General features: G+C 54.7%; 8 protein-coding genes across 8 annotated transcripts; 6 read left to right on the top strand and 2 right to left on the bottom strand.

Annotated features, from left to right (window-relative positions):
• Positions 1-713: 713 nt before the first annotated feature.
• Positions 714-1,279, bottom strand: PHYSODRAFT_339394 (hypothetical protein; the record flags this gene model as incomplete). Its single annotated transcript, XM_009537337.1, has 2 exons — positions 714-1,126; positions 1,192-1,279. 2 exons carry the CDS (start codon positions 1,277-1,279, stop codon positions 714-716), a joined length of 501 nt encoding a protein of 166 aa, XP_009535632.1.
• A 312-nt stretch (positions 1,280-1,591) lies between these two features.
• PHYSODRAFT_318794 (hypothetical protein) lies at positions 1,592-2,201 on the top strand (the record flags this gene model as incomplete). Its single annotated transcript, XM_009537336.1, has 3 exons — positions 1,592-1,714; positions 1,815-2,120; positions 2,178-2,201. 3 exons carry the CDS (start codon positions 1,592-1,594, stop codon positions 2,199-2,201), a joined length of 453 nt encoding a protein of 150 aa, XP_009535631.1.
• Positions 2,202-5,499: 3,298 nt separating this feature from the next.
• On the top strand, positions 5,500-6,012 carry PHYSODRAFT_525622 (hypothetical protein; the record flags this gene model as incomplete). Its single annotated transcript, XM_009537335.1, has 2 exons — positions 5,500-5,754; positions 5,812-6,012. Coding segments are annotated over 2 exons (456 nt in total), but the record flags the coding sequence as incomplete, so codon positions are not given.
• A 4,974-nt stretch (positions 6,013-10,986) lies between these two features.
• Positions 10,987-12,922, top strand: PHYSODRAFT_252274 (hypothetical protein; the record flags this gene model as incomplete). The annotated part of the gene is made up of 5 exons (XM_009537334.1): positions 10,987-11,018; positions 11,296-11,834; positions 11,943-12,384; positions 12,466-12,624; positions 12,766-12,922. The coding sequence occupies 5 exons, from the start codon at positions 10,987-10,989 to the stop codon at positions 12,920-12,922; spliced, it is 1,329 nt and encodes a 442-aa protein (XP_009535629.1).
• A 177-nt stretch (positions 12,923-13,099) lies between these two features.
• PHYSODRAFT_414709 (hypothetical protein) lies at positions 13,100-13,481 on the top strand (the record flags this gene model as incomplete). Its single annotated transcript, XM_009537333.1, has 2 exons — positions 13,100-13,277; positions 13,330-13,481. Coding segments are annotated over 2 exons (330 nt in total), but the record flags the coding sequence as incomplete, so codon positions are not given.
• Positions 13,482-14,222: 741 nt separating this feature from the next.
• PHYSODRAFT_416105 (hypothetical protein) lies at positions 14,223-14,405 on the top strand (the record flags this gene model as incomplete). The annotated part of the gene is made up of 1 exon (XM_009537332.1): positions 14,223-14,405. A coding segment is annotated over one exon (183 nt), but the record flags the coding sequence as incomplete, so codon positions are not given.
• Positions 14,406-15,833: 1,428 nt separating this feature from the next.
• On the top strand, positions 15,834-16,292 carry PHYSODRAFT_380363 (hypothetical protein; the record flags this gene model as incomplete). Its single annotated transcript, XM_009537331.1, has 1 exon — positions 15,834-16,292. A coding segment is annotated over one exon (459 nt), but the record flags the coding sequence as incomplete, so codon positions are not given.
• Positions 16,293-16,813: 521 nt separating this feature from the next.
• On the bottom strand, positions 16,814-17,164 carry PHYSODRAFT_524222 (hypothetical protein; the record flags this gene model as incomplete). Its single annotated transcript, XM_009537330.1, has 1 exon — positions 16,814-17,164. The coding sequence occupies one exon, from the start codon at positions 17,162-17,164 to the stop codon at positions 16,814-16,816; it is 351 nt and encodes a 116-aa protein (XP_009535625.1).
• Positions 17,165-18,135: the final 971 nt, after the last annotated feature.

The raw sequence follows: 18,135 nt of genomic DNA, 5'->3' as shown, positions 1-18,135 counted from the left end.
TGGAGGGATGATGTGCCTCGCAGTGTCGTGGCGGGACTTCGGGGACGGATGGCATGTTGGGCGGCTTTGAGGGCCGTCAAGGTGAACGGATCAAGTCTTTGGGAGGGGTGAGCGGGAACGGAGTCACCCGAAGGCACTGAAACGCAAGGATCTGCAGAGGTAGAGAGGAAGAGTTAGGAGTAGAAGGAAGGTCAGTCGTGAATTTTGCTTAAAAGGACCACACAGGTCGTAAGGAACACTTATTGCATTTTGCTTAGTGATCTCCTTGCTATTTGTGCCCCATAAACCTATAAGCACAGGCAGCACTTACTACTCCAATACAGCGGCGGCCGGCCCCAAACCGGTCCGACAAAGCGACTCGCGACAGTTGCGCTCGTGCCCAAGCGTGATGCGGGCAACACTGCTGGACGTCGGAGGGATACTGCGAAGCAGTTTATACTGCTGCTGGTGCTGAGCGAGACGTCTGCGTTTCTGCAAACGCTCCACGAAGGAGCCTTGAGAGTCGTTGTCAGCCGATGGATCCGGCGTTTTTAAGGAAAAACGATGATACTTCGTAGGATTCCAGATAAAAATATGATATATAGTAGGGTATAAATTGTAGTCATAAATTATGACATTGGGTAGATTCGCTGCATCAATTATGATATGTGCTAGGTATTCAGTCCACAACAAATTTATTTATGTTATGATGGCCCATTATTTTTATGGCCATGCTATTTTCGGCGGCCCTGGCTCCACACGGTCAAGCTCATGGAAGCGTAGAGCGCCGTGATCTGCCTCTGCAGCACTAGCCGCTGAATCTCATCGTGGAGATCTTGGATGCACTGTTGGTGTTCTTGGAGGTTGAGGCGCAGCTTCCTCCGGTACCGCTCTTGGTGCACCCGGTGGCGTTGTCGTCGAGCTTCGATCGTCGCGGCATCCTCTTCCTTTGCTTGCGCCGATGCGGCCTGCGGGCGTGTGGATGTGGTAGGAAGGCCGGCCATCGTTGTGGTGCAACCCACAGCAGGGAGAACCCCCCCAGGAGCTGAGGGGGCTCCCGCGAGCGCCACTGCTTGGGGCGTGGACCTGACTGGCGCGTGGGAGTCGGTCAGCCGGACATACTGAGGGCTTGAGATCGTGGTGCTGACTGTTGTGGAGAGGCCGTGCACGTACAGTACGCTGTGACTTGCTGTCATGCCGACGCCATCGAACTGGGCGTGCTGCGCTCCGTCACGTTGCGAATGACTTCGCTGGTCAGGTGGCTGGCGTTCGGCGGGTAGAGGACACTCTGGCTGCTCATGGTCGCTTGGCTTGTTGGTGTGCGTTCTTGGAGCGTATCGCGAAATGAAGAACGGTTGGTTGGTCGGTCAGTTACCCATGACGTGAGTCTGCGAGACTCGCGGATAGAGTACATGTATATCACAGGTCGCAATACTTAGATTACCGTATTGCTCCTGTCCTAAGCGAACTCGTTTCCAAAGCGAACTTTTGTTTTGGCCAATCGCGACGCATTATTTTTAGCATATGTTTGGGAAATCTGAGCCCCGAGCGACTAATTATAGGCTTGCTGTAGCAGGATGCTATCGCGTCCCACTCTTCAATAGTGTCGGCGATGACTCGACCTCGTACGACTGGGAATGACCGGGGGCAGAGGACGTACACTCCCATTCCAGTCGATTACAGGCACAAGCTTAAAGTCCTCGGCAAACTGGCGAAAGGAGCCGAAGTAGGCGCAGTAATTGACGAGCTCTACCCATCGATCTCGAAGGCGGAACGAAACAAGAAGCAGAAGCAAATTTCCAAGTGGAAGAAAACAAGCCGGCTTCAGTAAAAAGGTGTGTGACGATGGTAAGGGGCACCTACAAAACTTCCGCAGGAGTGGTGATGCAACGATTATATCAGCGGACGCTGATATATATATAGTCTTGTGGCTGAACACCAAGCGGAAAGAAGGCTGCCCTGTATCGGCGAAGATGCTCGAGCTCAAGGCGTTAGAGGTAGCTGCAGACGATGGAATTTCTCGCGACGTGTTCAGCGCGTCCTACTCGTGGAGACGTCGCTTTCTGCGCAGGCACAAGCTCTCTATACGCGCGCGAACCCGACAAGGCCAAACCACGCCCGCCGACGCCGAAGCAGCCCAGGTGAAGTTCCTCGATGAAGTCCGACAAGCGATCTGCGAGCACAATATTCTGGTGTAGCGGGATCGGCCAAAATCTGGTTAAGGCCTGATCGATCTTCCCACCAGCGCCCAGACACCGACTAACGGAGGGGGTCCCCCAACGATCCGTGATCGGCTGAACTTGTTCTCACCTTGTGTACCCGTCGGCGGGCTGGATCTGCTCTCTCGAGGCTCCGAAGATGCAGCACTTGGTGAAGATCGAATGTCTTGGCGTGACGCGAAGATAGGTTGTGGAGCAGCGCGGGAATCTTCGCTCTGCGTCCGAGTATACGCTCCGATCGAGGGTTGTTCGCTCCGATCGGTCGGCCTGGAATCGATCCACGGCCTGTAGTTGCCTTTCCGGGTGTGTTCCTTCCTTTCCTGAGTTACTTGCCGCTTCCTATAGCGGGATCGAGGTCGATTGAGAGACGCAGCGATCGTCGGCCAAGCAGTATCCGGTCGATCGAGGACTTGCACACGAGAGAAAGATCACTAGAGTAGGTCAAGCTGGCCAATGTATTAATCCAGTCTTAACCGTACCACTAGTTCACTACCCGAAGTGTCACCGCTTGCCGAGGCCAATGTAGTTCCTGGGACTCGATGACTTGAGGGCACTTGTGGTCTTCTGTGCAAATTGCGTTCTGATTTATGTTTAGCTGGTGTCTCTCTACTGCTACCATCTCATCTACCATCCTACAACTAAACAACCACTGGATTCTTGTCCTGACTTCGTCCTCCACGTGCATCCCATCGCAGCCGATCCCCGATCCCCGATCATCCCACAATCGACTCCCGATCTGCGATCGATCCCGATCGGCGATCACCTCTCGATCGACGACTTGTGCCGGTTGCCGTACGCCGCCGATCCATCATCTTCCGTCCACGGCCGTCTTAGATCTGCGAGATCTGTCGTCGATCGCGACTTGGGTCGGCCTCGAATCACGCCACGGTTCGAACGCGATCATCCACAATCCAGCTTGCCACATGTCCTGCCTTACGCGCCGGCGTCATCGGGCCACTTGAGATCTCCCGAAGAACTCCCTCTGATCCATAGATCCTCGCTGCCTGTCTCTCGATCGCTGATCCCCCATACTTCCAGTTGATCGGCCCTGCCGCCTTTCTCGGAGATCAATTATTATTCAGCACTTCTCCACATCCGCCCCCTGGCCGCAAGTTGTGTCGCACGGCGGCTCACTTCGGACAGTTCGACCTTGGCCATTCTCCAGTTCGCCGGCTCAAGCACAGACCACTCACAGATGAGCACACCGCCGCCCAACCCGCTTGCGCCTCCGTCCGGTCCGCCGGACGACGACGGTTCGACGCATGGCTCGCCCCGATCGACTCATTCAACACCTCGATCGACGCGATCGACGGCCTCCCGCCGTGCCGCGGCCTCCCTGGATGCCGTCGGCCGAATCGCCCGCTTGGAAGATGAGCTGGCGTGCGCCTACGCTTCCCGATCGACTATGCTCCGCGACCGGGCGCGCCAGGATGACACCGTGCGCGAGCTGACTGCGAAACCGCACGACTTGGAGTGCCACCGCTGGGCGCAAGAGGAAGAGATCCGCCGCCGCCTTCAGACGGAAGTCAGCGAACTTCAACAGAGTGCCCAGGGTCAGGGTCCGCAGCTGATTCAAGGCCTCCAGGATCAGATAGCCCTGCAAGCCGCCGAGATCCAGGATCTGGGTCGCTAACTGACACGCGCTCAGGCCCATCTCGCGACTGCTAACGCCGATCGTGATCGACTGGACCACCAGCTCGATCTCCCCCCGGCGGATATTTCGGATCTCCGATCCCAGGTTTGTGGGCAAGAGCGCGAACTAGACGAGGTGAACCACGAGCTAGATCTTACGCGCGGCAGCCTCGATCGGGTCCAGACTGCCCTTCAGGTGGCCGAAGCGGCCGTGGCCCAGCGAGGTCATGTTGCGGCTGCGGCCACTCCGGCCGTCCCGACCCCGACGCCTCCCACCGGACCCACGCCCGCCTCGGATCAACCGCAAGCTGCCCTCCACCGGGTAAACGAGGAGCTGGACCTGATGCGTACCGCCCGAGATACCGCGAGAGACCAAGCCACCGCTGCCGGGAGAAACGTCGATCAAGCTCATCAAGACCGCGATGTGGCACTCCGAGAGAACGCCGACCTCCGTACGTAAGCTTCCCATACCACCTATCCCGTTCTCGATCGCTGCTCATGCTGTCGCCGTGCTACAGGATCGTGTCTCGAAAGTGCGCAACAGGTGATCCGGGCACAAGACGCCCAATTCCTCGACGTCCAGAATGCCTACGCTATGTTGCGTCACGCCAGCGATCGATCCAGCGAGGATCTCGAGAATGTGGCTGACACGTTGTCTCGCGTAGCTCGGTGGATCGGGCTTCGTCAGTGCGCGCCGATCACGCCTGGCCGTCGCAGCCGCAGTCGCTCAGGATCTCCGGACTCTACCGGGCACATCCACAAGCGTGCCCGATCGGTGCCTCCACCCCGCAGTCGATCTCAGAGTCGGTCGCCCGCCCGGTCTCCCTCGCCGTCCTTCTCGTTACACGGTAACGGTGAGGAACTTCCTGCTGAAGATTAGCCTGCATCCGATCCAAACAAGCAAGAGGGATCGGACCAAGACGGGTCCGGCTCGAATCCTCGATCTTCGCAGGGAAATCAGTCGGGAGATGCGAAGTCGTCTCCAGCTAGATCTACGGCCGACGAAGAAGGATCCGAATCGGAGGGGCCCGATCAAGAGACTGACGAAGAAGAAGACGAGTCGGAGGAATCTGATTAGGAGGCGCTCGCAGCCTTAGCTCGGTCCCGATCGGAGGGCCGTCGCCGTCAATCCGCCTCGCCCGCCCGTACCCACACTTCGCCGGCTCGCTCGCGATCGCGATCGCCCTCCGTCGTGTCAATTCACTCCCAATCGTCCCACGGAACGCATCAGTCCCGTCATGGTCCACCTGGATCGCCGCCGCCCGGTTCTCCACCTGAATCGCCGAGGCGTCGTCCTCTGACCCCGCCGTTGTTCCCGATCGGCACCATGATCCCGGGTTTCAACGCCCCCAGGGCACTCGTTCAGGCTGATACGGACCCCTGGCCTTCGATCTTGCTGAGGCAGCTACAGATCACAGCCATGATCCTGTCGACGCTGACCCACCATCTTCTCCTACCCGAGGGGTGGCTCTTCCCGCTCGCCGTTCGGGGCACTGCACAGCGTGCCGCCGGGATCGGCTATCGAGACGACCTGATCACCGGACCCAACATTACCGCGTTGATGGCCGATCGCCCCTGGCAGGTGCTGCAGAACCCGGCCAACCCGTTGACTTTCGATCTGGCACTCCATTGAGGCGCCGGCACTCGATCGGGTCGGATCGCCACCGCCTACCTTCAACTCGAGGCGCAGCATCGCCAGGCCTTCTGGGAAACCACTCTTTATCTCCCGATCACGGCCGCGCAGCGTCGGGACCCGATCGTTGAGCAATATCATCGCGATCGCAGAGCCCAACGGATCCGTCTCGGTGATTGGTGGCGCCGACTCCTCGACGCGATGTTGCCCATGATGCGAGAGATGTGGGCAGACGTCGATCTGCTGCTGGACCCGTTCTTCTTGCAGATCCCGGTGCGACAGCGGGACGCTGTGACCTGGTAACTCGGTGTGGTGTCTCGCGCTGCGATTGCTGACAACCCCACCCAGCACCAAGGTAAACCGACCGACCTCCGAACGGCCCTGATCGAGGCCGACACCCATGACCCCTGGCGGAACCAGTATCGCGACCACCCCCAGGACCACCCAGCCCAACGGATCCCGCGCCTCCGCAACAAGTTCAACCCCAACGTCGCGCCCCGCACCAGCCATGGCATGATCGCCGTCTCTGTGATCGACTTCCGTAAGTAGCGAGCCAGTCGACCATTACACCCCCAGAATCGGAGTGACTCGGAGGCCGATCTTCCATACGCGTAACGCGAAATATTCACATTAATCCATTCCATCGTAATAATTCACATCCTTTCTCGATCTCCCGCTGTTCCCCGTCAATCCATTCGTTGCTAACTCGATCGGCCAAGATCTATCCTCATACCTTCCTGTGCTCGCTCCATAACCATCCGATCTGCACTCGCATACACACATTCATTCATATACAACCCCTTCCTCCGATCAACGACCTCCCCGTCGATCCGTCATCCAGCTCGCTCACCAAGGTGACCAGCTCACCCTGGCGGTCCGATCTCACTCCTCCTCGTGAGACTGCATCGCGCCAAATCGGTTCCGGTTCACACGATCCCGAAGAAACTCGTACAATAGGGCTCCGCAGTTAAGATCCGCTTCGTCAATCCAGTCGGGCTCGTCGTAGCTCTTCCAATGTACCAGGAATTCTCGATAAGTCCGGGCGTACCGCGTCCTTCGACCCGCCCGCATATGCGTGATCTTCTCCACTTCGTACTCGTTCGAGTCCCGATCTGGGGCCCAGCTGTCCTCCGGAAGTAAGACTTCGTCGAAATCAAGTCGATCTGCTTCGTCCACCGTGAGCGCGATCCGCGGTCGATCGGGGAAGTCTCTGACCAACTTCAGCTTCGACACATGCACGATCGGGAACAGGTGATAGTCCTTACCAGCGATCTTAAGCTTCATTGTGTACTCGTTTCTTTTCTCCGCAACATGGAACGGGCCGTGCCACAGGTGAGCCAGCTTTCGGGCATACCCCTCTTTCACGCGATCCAGGTACAGCCACACCTGGGATCCAGCCTCAATCGAGTGCGGTCGAACTTCTTCATTGTGTCGGTCGGCCTGATCCGCGATCGCCTCGCGTACGCGAGCATTCACCTGACTTCGAGCCTGATCGTAGTGTCTCTGGATCCGATAACGCCACCGTCGAGGATTTCGATCCCGAGTCCGAGTGCTACCCAAAGGTATCGTCGCTTCGAGCGTCGATCGGGGATCCCAACCATGCACCAGATAAAAAGGGGGGGTCTCCGCGGACTCGATCTTGAGCCGTGTTGAACGCGAAGGTCAATCGCTCTGCGTAGTCATCCCAATCTCTCTGATCCAGATCCTCCACGAACATTTTCAGGGCCCTCGTCGCCGTCTGTACCATTCGCTCTGCAGTACCGTTAGCTTGCGGTCGATATGCCATCGTCGCTCGCTGACGCATACCCAGTATCTTGTTGAAGGCGCGGAAGAAGTCGGCCATAAATCCCGGTTCGCGATCATGCCTGATCACCTCGCTAGCACCAAATCGCCGGAACACGCACTCTTCGTAAGCTTCGGCGATCGTCTGCGCAGTTCGGGACGAACTGGCCTTCGCGATCACGTATCCTGTGAACAGATCTACCCATATCAACAGTTCGGTATTATCCTTGTACTTGGGTAGCGAAGGTATGTGATCCATTGCTATGATCTGGAACGGGTATGTCGCCTGGATGTTTCCCGGCGACTCGCCCCTGATCGTGGGACGTCCTTTGCCGGTCTCGCAGTCGACACATTCACCAACGTACTTCTGCACACTCCTGAAGAGACCTCTCCAGTGAAAGTGATCGCGGATCCGCTGATAGGTACGCCCGATCCACTGGTGTCCGCCTTCCAGGGTGGAGTGGTAGTGATGCAGGATATCTTGATGCAGCGTCCCCGGCGCAACCATTCTCATCAGCCCATCTCGATCTGCCTCCGATCGTTTGGATGGTGGGCAATAGAACAGCAGAGTATCACCGTCGATCTCGTAATCCGCTCCGATGTTGTCATAGGATCGAGCCTCATCCTGCGTCAGATCAGCCACATCTCCCATCAGGTACTTCTTCATACCCGCAATCCACGTTTCTTCATCTTGAGCTTGACGAATTCGATCGATCTGCAACCTTCGCACGAACTCATCCTGCATGACGGTCGGGTTCGGCCGTGATCTGGCGCCCGATCGGGTCGTCATCGGCGATAGTCGGGCGATCGACTCATCCGATCGAACAACCAGGATATAATCAAGTCGGTTCAGTGTCACTAGATCACCATGATCGACCTCATCCTCGACGACGACGCCCCCCTTCACGTTGGAGTGCTGCACTGGCCAGGCTGTCCGCACTTCCGTTCCAGTCTCGTTTCACATGTAACAGCTCGTGATCTGGCCAGTTCCGTAGTTGGTCCAGCACCTTCTGCTTTAACAATGCCAGCTGAGGTGTTTTACAGTCGATCTCGCCCCGTACTTGCCGGATTACCAGGTTGAAATCACCGCAGACCACTAACCTGTCTCGATCTACGCCGTCAAGGAGGTCGAAATCTAACAACAGACCATGATACTCCGCCTCGTTAACAGTCAACCCTTCAGCATAGCCTGATCGTGCTTTCACCACACTCCATTCGGGTAACTTCCACAAGATCGCGCTGTACGCGCCCCCGCCTCGCTTGACGCGGGCGGATCCATCGAAACTTATCGCCAGCGATCGAAGTGCCGCAGGATCGGTGTCGTCGCGATCTTCATCTTGAAGGTCGAAAAGGCACGATGAGCACGGATCCAGCGTTCATCGGCAACACCGACTTCAGGAACTGATGGAGTCCGATCGGGGTCCACTGGGTCCGTATCCACCAAGTTCGGCACTTGACGATTCAGGATCTGGCGCCGATCGGGGCGTTTCTTCAGCTCGGCGAAGTCCACCTCGCGCAGTTCGTACAGGATCGCCGCGTAGATCGCGTAATCTTCCAAGAAACGGCTGTAATAATTGAGACTGCCCAAGAACGACTGCATCGATCTGAGCGATCCGGGGAACGGCAGATCGGTCCGAGCGGTGAGGTCCTTCGGATTGGCTTCCAGCCCGTCGTTCGACACATGATGTCCCAGATAGTCCACCTTACGCATTCCCCAAGAGCTCTTCTCCACACTGATCGAGAGGTTCCACTTATCACAAGCATCCAGCAGATGGTCCACACGATCACAGAGCTCGTCCCATGATCCGGCCGTCACCAGGATGTCAACAATGTACGATCTGCGACCTAGCACTGATGGACGCCCCGGATCTTCTGGTTCTCCTGACTCGATCAAATCTGTAGTGACTTTACCGTCCGACGATCCCGGGATCCTGGTGAACCCATACAACGCGTCGTCCAGAAGTCGCTGACAGATCTGAGGAGCGTTCTTTAAGCCGAACGGCGTCCGGTTCCACTCGAACAGACCCATGAGGGTGATAAAGGCCGAGGTCGCACGAGCTCGATCGGTCATTGTCACTACCCAGAATCCACTAGCCATGTCCAAAGAGCAATACCAGAGTACCTTGTCCAGATCTTCCAGCAGATCGTTGATCAAGGGCATCGGATATACCATCATCCTGGTTAGACTGTTGACGAGCCGATAGTCGATACAGAGTCGGATATCCACGCCGTTCTTCTTGATGATCACGACGATCGGCGAGACCCACGGGGATCGAGATTTCCGAATCATCTTGGCTGACAATAATCCCTTGATCAGCTCGGACACCTTCTCCACGAACTGAGGGACGACTTTCCGGACACGTTGAGCGATCGACTTCGCGTCGCCCACGTCGATGTCGCAGGTGACGCCTCGGATTGCTGGGGGAAGTGCATTGCCTTTGCCGATCAGCAGGTGATTCCTGTGCCAGATCTTCTTTCGCAGCCGATCGATCTCCTCCGGGGTGTTGAACCCCAGATCACCCACCTTGATATCATCAATCTTCACCTCATCCGTCGTCGAGATCACAATTTCAGGAAGCACAGCTAATTCACCTTCGACATCTTCTGCTGCCAGATTCCCGCCCTCGTGGTAATGAACCTGATCATCAGCGCCAACGTCTCGATCTGGTTCGGACGCAACGAGATCGTCCCGATTTGAATTTGAAGTGGGTTTGGCCTCCATTTCCAGCTGATCACCTCCAACGATCGATGAGTCTTCAGCCCCTTGCGGCAGTCGTTCAGATGCTGAAACACCGTCGACAGCTGTATCGTCACTTGATCTCGACTCTTCTACAGCTAAGACCACCACAGAGTGTGTCCGATCGTTACCCCCGCCCCCAATATCTGGTTCGACGGCACAACCGTCGACCTGATCGGCCGATGGCAAGTGAGGGAACACTGTTCCACCCTTCCCAGCTGCTTTACCACGTGGATCCACATGATCTGGCCTCCCCTCTGGGTCACCAGCACGATCATCTTGCGGTTTCGCGTCATCCATCGCTGTACACACTTGGTCCGTGATCGGCGTAGGCGGGGGGGGGCAACACCACCTGTTCCTGTTCTGGAGAGCATTCGTCCTCCGATCCAATAGATTCACACACCGACTCAGCAGGATCCGGCCGTGGGTTTGGTGGGTCTCTGACGAGGACAGTCGAAGCAGACGACCCCGACTCCTCTGTCTCGCGATCACCTTCCTGCAACGGTCCGCCACCTGATCTGAGAGTATCAACGACAGCCGCCCCCGGATCAGGGCTCATTGCCTCTGGTTCGCTTGTTGGATCGGGTGGACCCGTCGACTGATCGACGATCGGGGATACCTTGTGTCTCTGAAGAAATTGATCTGATATGTACAACATATCTTAATAGCGAGCTCTAACCCTTTTTAGAAGCTGAGATATGGACAAAAATGTGAGTGTCCGAAAGATTATGTCGTGCAGTGTACCCCTACCCGATTGGTTTGTTTGTTCGTGTGGAAACTTGTGGAAACTAGCACATCCTGGCTATTTGAGTATTTCGGTGTAATATTTTCCGAAGCGATGGCAGCACTTCTGGGCTCCTCCACACAAGCCAAAATGTTACAAATAACGGGAGTCATTACGGCAACTCTCCTACAACTCGACGATATCTCGTTGGGAGCAACACAGGTGTTGCTGGAAATTTATCGCAACTTATCTTTCGTGAAAATTGTCAATATCCGTAAACATGATTTTTGTGATATCTTTATTTCCGTTTAGGTACGACGTGCCGTAGCCTCCCATTTTGTTTTACGTCAACGGGGAGAGCGCGAAACAGCAGCAGCGCCATCGCGTTGGGGATGGCGACGCACGGAGCGCAAGGGGAGGCTCCTGAAGAACAAGGCGCGACGCAGAAGCTTACGCGCATCCATGGTAGTTGCTAACAAGTTGTGCTGTAGGGCGCCGTCCGCTCGGAGAGCAAGGGGCCCCCGGAGAACAAGGTGTGGCACAAAAGCTTACGTCAACCCATATCATTTGCTAACAAGTTTTGATGCAGGGCGTCACGGCCACGTAAGACCGTTGACTACCTCCAAGCCGCCCAAGGCTACACGCAAGACGACGAGGGCAACGAAGACTATGTCGAGGAGGATGAGGTGACTCCGGACGAAGAGGAAGAGATCGGCGTGGAGGAAGTGGAGAAGGACAACGAGGAGGCGAAGGACACGGAGGTGGACGACGACGAGGAGGGTACGGAGAACGTGGAGGGCGAGGGGGAGGTGAAGGACGTGGAGGACGACGAGGAGGCGAAGGCCATGGGGGACGTGGAGGACGACGAGGCGGCGAAGGGCAAAGAGATGGCGGGTAACAGCGCCATGTCCGCCGTCGAACCCGCGGTCGGCCCGAACGAGAAACATGACGACACCACCGCCACGCACATGAAGGCCAAGTGGGACGGTGGCATGGCTGCAGCCGTAATCGACGATGATGACTTGTTCGGCAGTGAGGACAAAGAAGAGACGGCGAACGCCGTGGAGGACAAGGACGTGGTGGCGGAGGACAACGACAAAGGCGCTGGCAGCAAGCGGCAAGTGACGGGTATGTTGTACTATGTGTTGTTTGCAATGTTGAGCGTTATTTTTGTACTAATGTTTATTGGTGTTGTGTTGGTGTATTATTGAGATAGGTTTCGAAGAATCTATCCAGCAATTTTTACGCGCGAAGAAGCCGCAGCTGAAGCCGCTGTCCAAGCGTCGAGTGCCAGCCGTGCGGCAGCTGCTGCTTCTTCCACGACGGCTAGGAAGAAAGCTACAGCACGAAAGCGCAAGCCGCCCCCGGGTCGAAGTGCAGTTGGTGCTTCACCTCCCAAACGTGCGAAAGTTGGGAGGAAGGAAAAGGAGCAGGCTGTTATCACGTCAGCAAGTGACCAGCCGCCACCACGTCATCGTGAGCGCCGCCGCACTGAAACGTGGGAGGAGCGGGAGAAGATGGTCAAGGCGCACAACACAGTCGGCAATTTGAAGCCACCTCTTGCCAGGAAGTCGTTCGCCTATTGGGGCGAGTTCGAGGCAGCGCTCAATGCCTATCAAGACGCGAACTTGGTGCTCTACCGCGTTCGGAGCTCGCAATCGAAAACGAACCACGACGGGTACGGGTTATGTTGCTGTTACAGTATGGTGCTTCTATTTATACTAATGTTGCTGCTTATGTTGTTAACTGTGTTGTTAAGTCTACCCGGGGTTCAAAAGCTCCCCGATCACTTCACCCACAAGTTCAAGGCGATGTGGTGCACCCACGGCGCTAAACAATCTTCGCGAGGTGAAGGCCTTCGGGAGAGTGGCCAGCGGTACACAGGCTGCGAAGCGAGCTTCACTGTGCGCTCTGTCAAGTATGTTGAGAAAGGTGTGCCAAAGTGGAAGGTGTGCATCGACCCAGAGACGGAGGTATTGTTCGTATCTATATTTTTTCGAGGGCTTAGATGCTAACTTGTACAACTATGCACCTTGTAGATCTACATACACAACCGCAGGACCACCAAGACCATCTACGAGTCCTACACGCGCGGCAAATCCCTGCTGCTACCAGCAGCCGTGCACAAGGACCTCGGTCTCATGGCCGAGGTGCAAACCAGTACGCCGGGGATCAACCGCTACCTCTCGGGCAAGCTTGGTGGGTGTTCCTGGTGAACTCTATGCAGTTGTTGAGCTTTTCATTGTTCGTGTTGTAGTGGTTTTAATTTGGATTGGTATTAACATCTTTGTATTTGGATTGATTAATATCTACAGGTATGGTCATCCCCCCAGCAAACGAAAAACATGCTGCAACAAGTACTAGGGTCTACGACTATCGAACGGACCCGATTGCTGCTTGATACATTTGTCCGTGTCGATGATCATGACGTTCTGCTGTTGCAGGATCAGATGGACATCACCTCCGTCATTGCGATGCAAACTGCAGTGCAGAAGACGTGCTTCAAGCAATGGGGCGACAGTTTAGTCATGGATTGGACACACGGGACCAACAACGTAGGCTATCATCTTAGTTTGAATTATCTCTTATTCTTGTCTATGTTACTAGCTATGATACTAATGAGATGTTATTACTTGTCAATCATTTGTTGAACGTGTAGGAAGTCTTGTTGTGACGTCAGCAAATGGAAGAGGCATCCCTGTGGTTGACTTTCTCGCACTGGACCAGAAGGACGGGACCATGGAGCGCATTTTGGAGTTCTTCAAGCGTCACAATCCGTCATGGACATCAATTGAGACGCGAGTGCTGGAGAGAGTGTTTCCTGACGCCAAGGTTCTCTTGTGCCAATTTCACGCCCTTACGTACTGGAGGAAGGTGTGCAGAAGGCCGAAGTACAACCTGACGATGTCTCAACGCGAGCGGATGGAGCATGCATTCGGAAAGCTCATCTACTGGTACGAAAGGAGTGAATGTTCAATGTTACCTGCTATGTTTTATTCCATGTTGTTCTATGTTATTGTGTTGCTGACTGTGTTGCTCGTTGGGTTGCTCTGTATGTTGTTTACCAACAGCAACACAGAGCGAAGTTTCAATTCAGAGCTGTACTCGTTTACGAAAGTCTGTGAGAAGGAATGTCCAGCACTTCTGGAATATTTTACGCCAAACTGAAAGGAGTGCGACTCGATATGGGCTAACTATATCCGGGAAAAGTACTTATCTGCTGGCAACACCACAACCAACAGGATCGAATCGAATTAGAACCAAGTTAAGCTGCTTCTCGGCAAACGACCTCGTCTGGATGCGACTATTAGCGGTCTGTTAGCGCACCAGGGGACTACTATTCGCCAAGTACTCGCGACGATGAGGAAGCATGTGTCTACATCTCGACACCCAGGCGCAATCCCTGACTTCTTGACACGCGTTTCGGCGCGTCTTAGCGACAACCCGTTGTCTAAAGTGCGCTCTCAATGGGACCGCTTTATGGTGTACCTGGTGGACACTAAGTGCACGAAGCTGGACGCTGTGGGCGAGTGGGAACTCAGTACTCGGAGGAATACCTACGTATGCAACGACTATGAATGGACGTGCACATGCCTATTCTATTGTAGTCATCACCTGCCATACCAGCATTTGATGTTCATCGCTGATCGTGTTCATCGATTCGAGTGTCTACCTGAGTCGGCCGTCCCGCAGCGGTGGGATATGGTCGCAATGTCCGAGCTGGAGAAAGAGCTTCGAGGTGGTGTCGGAGCGCTACAGGTAGTTCAAGCGTCCATGAAAGAAGCTGGAGATTCCTGGGCGCGTGACGGTCTGACCCAAAACGACGGCTTCCTGGATGAGTCCGAAGCAACACAAGGTGCAGCAGACGGAACACCCCAACATGCACATGATGTAGAAGTCGCAGAGAAGATCGGGCGCCGCCGTCGAAATTAACGTGGTGTTATTTACGTCAAGATGCGTCGACGAGAACGTGCCAACGTTGTGGTTCTCTCATCAGAAGAGAAATATTGCTATGCTAAAGCTGTGTTCGAACCTGTGATGGAGCACCTAGCAGGATTGGCTACCCCAGCTTTCGTCGCAGCCTTGAAGTCCTGGAAGGACATTGTTCGAAGCGGTTTGGAGACCGTTGAGGCAGATTCTACTACCAGTCCTGACGAAAGTGAGGAATCCGACGATCCAGACACGTCTGACACCGCATCTGACATCACGCCGGCTGATTTAATTGACAGCATGAACTTCATCCAGGAGTTGGAGCAAGATAAAGCGGGGTCCGACAGCACGGCTTCAGCCTCTAAGCGAGAGGCTACAGCAGAAAACAATGAAGCAACATTGGCGGCAACATCGAGCAAGACTAGTGGGGCAATGCTAACTAAGTCGGCGTCAATGCCCAAGACTGCTACTCCGCTTCTACCCAAAGCAACGTCACCCTCTACGCCGAAGCTGTACCCAACCAAAGCGGTGTTGTCCTCGAAGAAAAAGTACTATCCTACCAAAGCTGCCGTACGTGTTAAAACGGCAGCAAAAGTTGCAAATAAGGGAGGGATCCTGGAGGTGCTACGTATTCCCAAGAAACCTAAGGTGCGCCACACTACCCAAACCAAACTGAAGCAAACCAAGCTGCCCAAGGGGGCGAAACCTCGACAGCTGGCTGCAATTATTCTCCCAGACAAGAATGTTCCGTCGCTGGCGCGTGTTTTAGAGTGGGCAAACAACACTATTGACCGCAACCATGTCAGCGGCTGGCAAACTACCCAACCATCATGGACGACGACTTCATGAACTCGCGCGTCGCTCACAGCAAACGCAACCACGTCTACGCTGACGACTGCGACTACGACTTTGTGATTCCAAAGAATCTCGTCGTCAAGTTGGAAGCCGTTGTCAAAGCGGAGAAGAAGAAACGATCAAAGTCCAAGTACTTCAACCAAACCGCGGACGACAATCATCCGGAGGACACTACCGAGGAGATCATCGCCTACTTCCCCGGTGGAACCCCGCAGTTCACCAGGTGTGTAGTCACCAAGTTGCTCATTATGTTGTATTATGCGGTGCTCACAATGTTGCTTGTTATGTTGTTATGCTTTGTGTTGATGTTTGGTACTGCTCAGCGCCGCAGTGTACACGATGAGCGAGTTTTACAACGTTGTCCGCAAGCTTGATGCGTGGAAGGAGGATGTGCATTGGCGGCTACTGTCGACTAAATGGGACGCAATGACGGTCAATCCTGAGCTTTTCGACGTGGAAACGGACTCGGACGAGCTCACAGATGACACCACAGGGGCCAAGCACGCGGCCCTGGCAAACGAAGTGCTGGAGCAGCTTGAAGGAGCTTCTCTGAGCTCCACGTTCCGATTGGCAAGCGATGCAGGCACTGTAAAGCTGGACAGATTGGTTGGGATGCTTGCTCGCAAGGAGATGCTGTCTGATATGATCATTGATTTCGCTGTCAGATGTATCTGTGACGCGCTCGGAGATTGCTACGCGTTGGATACGTATGCAGCTACGTTTTGCTGCCCTGACCCGCCCCAGACCCGTATTTTGAGCATGCATTATGTTGTTTTGCCAGTTTATCTGAGCAACATACATGGGGTGTCATCATTGTCAGTATCACCTACCAAGCTGAACCACCGTCAATCACACCCTACTTATACGAGCCGCTGTGTGATCCGCAATATCGAGCGACTATCGAAGATACCTACGAAGAGACGGTAGCGCCATTTCTACTGGGCTGGCACGAGAAGACAATGATTGGAGTGGAATATCCTGTTGTAGAATGGTGTGTGGCTTGATGCGCCTAGACATCCCGATGGAACGTCGTGCGGTGTTATGGTGATAGCCCAGGTGTATTGCATGCTGAAGGATTTACCAAGGCCACAGTTTCAGCCGATGACGTTGCCGTCATGCGACTACGTATTATGTGGATGGTACTTATGCAACCTGAAGTGAGTACGATAGCGAACCAAATAGCCAAGACCGTATATGCAACCGACCTCGAGTTGATGGCAACCGTAAAGACTTGAATATAGCTCAACTGTGACCTCAAAGCAGTTTTATTTGTTATCGGCTTGATGTTTTCTTCGTGTTCACAACATGCGCGAAGTATTGGTCTAGTCTTGCTCGAGTAGAGCCTCGAAACACTGTTGCAGCATTACGCCGTACGGCACCACGTAGCCGGTTTCACGCACAGACACCCCAAGCACCGTTGCGAGACGGACAGCTACCTCCTTCTCGTTGGCGAGCATTGTAGCCAGCTCGTCGCGCTCGTGTAAAAGCTTGAGCGAGTACTTGGCGATCTTGTCCAGTCTGTCTTCCATAGCCTCAATTGCCTTGAGCCTAGACATCAACAGACCCTTGCAAACCTTCGCCCTGTGATCTCGCGATAGACGCGTGCCTGCGTCGGTCGTGGGCGGTAGCGGTGAGGCCGGCAGAGCGTCGCTGTCAAGGTCGCCTGGTTCCATCTTCTTTCACGCTTAGTGTGCACCAACAGCCGCTTTGATTCTAGATGTCTACTGTGATATTCTGGAGTGCGCTCGGTAACTTTTGCAGTTCCCGTAATTAATCGCAGATAGATGACCGCAAACCCAGTTTTACATAGCAAGCACCATACCATACAGCCTCTACGTTGCTTGGTGCAGTGTTTGCTATGTGGAAAAACCCTTGCTATGGTGCCGTAAGAGCTGTCGTCTTCTCGTAATCACGTTGCCGTAACGCCGATCATAAATAACCACAAGCACTTGCGCAGAAGCCCATACAGGCCGCCCCGCTACCGTTCCACGTGTTTACCGCGCTCGATGCGCTCATTCGCTCTCGTTCCCAGCGCCCGCGCCATTTCTGGCTTTTCAGAAATCCAATATTTTTGTTGCGAGATGCCCGTCCTTTCTGTTGGTGTTGGCCCCCCCCCCCCCAATGAAAATCATTTTAACCAATCAGGTCAAAACGTGTTGCATGTTTATGTAACACTTCCCAACAGAAGGGTCCCTTATAACCACAACCCCCCTTGTATACCGGTATCAGGTAGGAACTATGACTTCGGCGATGCGGTAGTAACTTACCCCCGGCATTACTGTAGAGCTTGCTGATCTCGCTCCACAGGTGGGTGAGCTCTGGAATTATGGCATTTATGGTCCTGTGCTTCTTTGCATTGAGGTCTGAAGTTGTCCTACATAGCCACTTTGACAGGAGAGCTCGTGTCAACATGCATCGAACGCATTGTCGGTCGATCGCGCTTCCGGTGGCCCTCCTCTCGGTTCGCGCTTTTCCGGCCTGTAGCTGCGTTGTCTGCAGTAGCAACGCGCCATGCACGGCTTGCGCAGACAGGGAAGAGAAAGAGAACAGCTGCGTCCGAAAAGGTTCGCAGGTAAGGAAGGAAATGTGCAGTATGGCAATTTATTTACTGACAGAGAATTATTAGTCGTGCCTAGCATTCTCA

Source organism: Phytophthora sojae (genome assembly GCF_000149755.1).
Source record: "Phytophthora sojae unplaced genomic scaffold PHYSOscaffold_10, whole genome shotgun sequence".
Taxonomy (NCBI): Eukaryota; Oomycota; class Peronosporomycetes; order Peronosporales; family Peronosporaceae; genus Phytophthora; species Phytophthora sojae.
The sequence above is the reverse complement of the archived record's forward strand: the minus strand, read 5'-3'. Positions and strand labels throughout refer to the sequence as shown.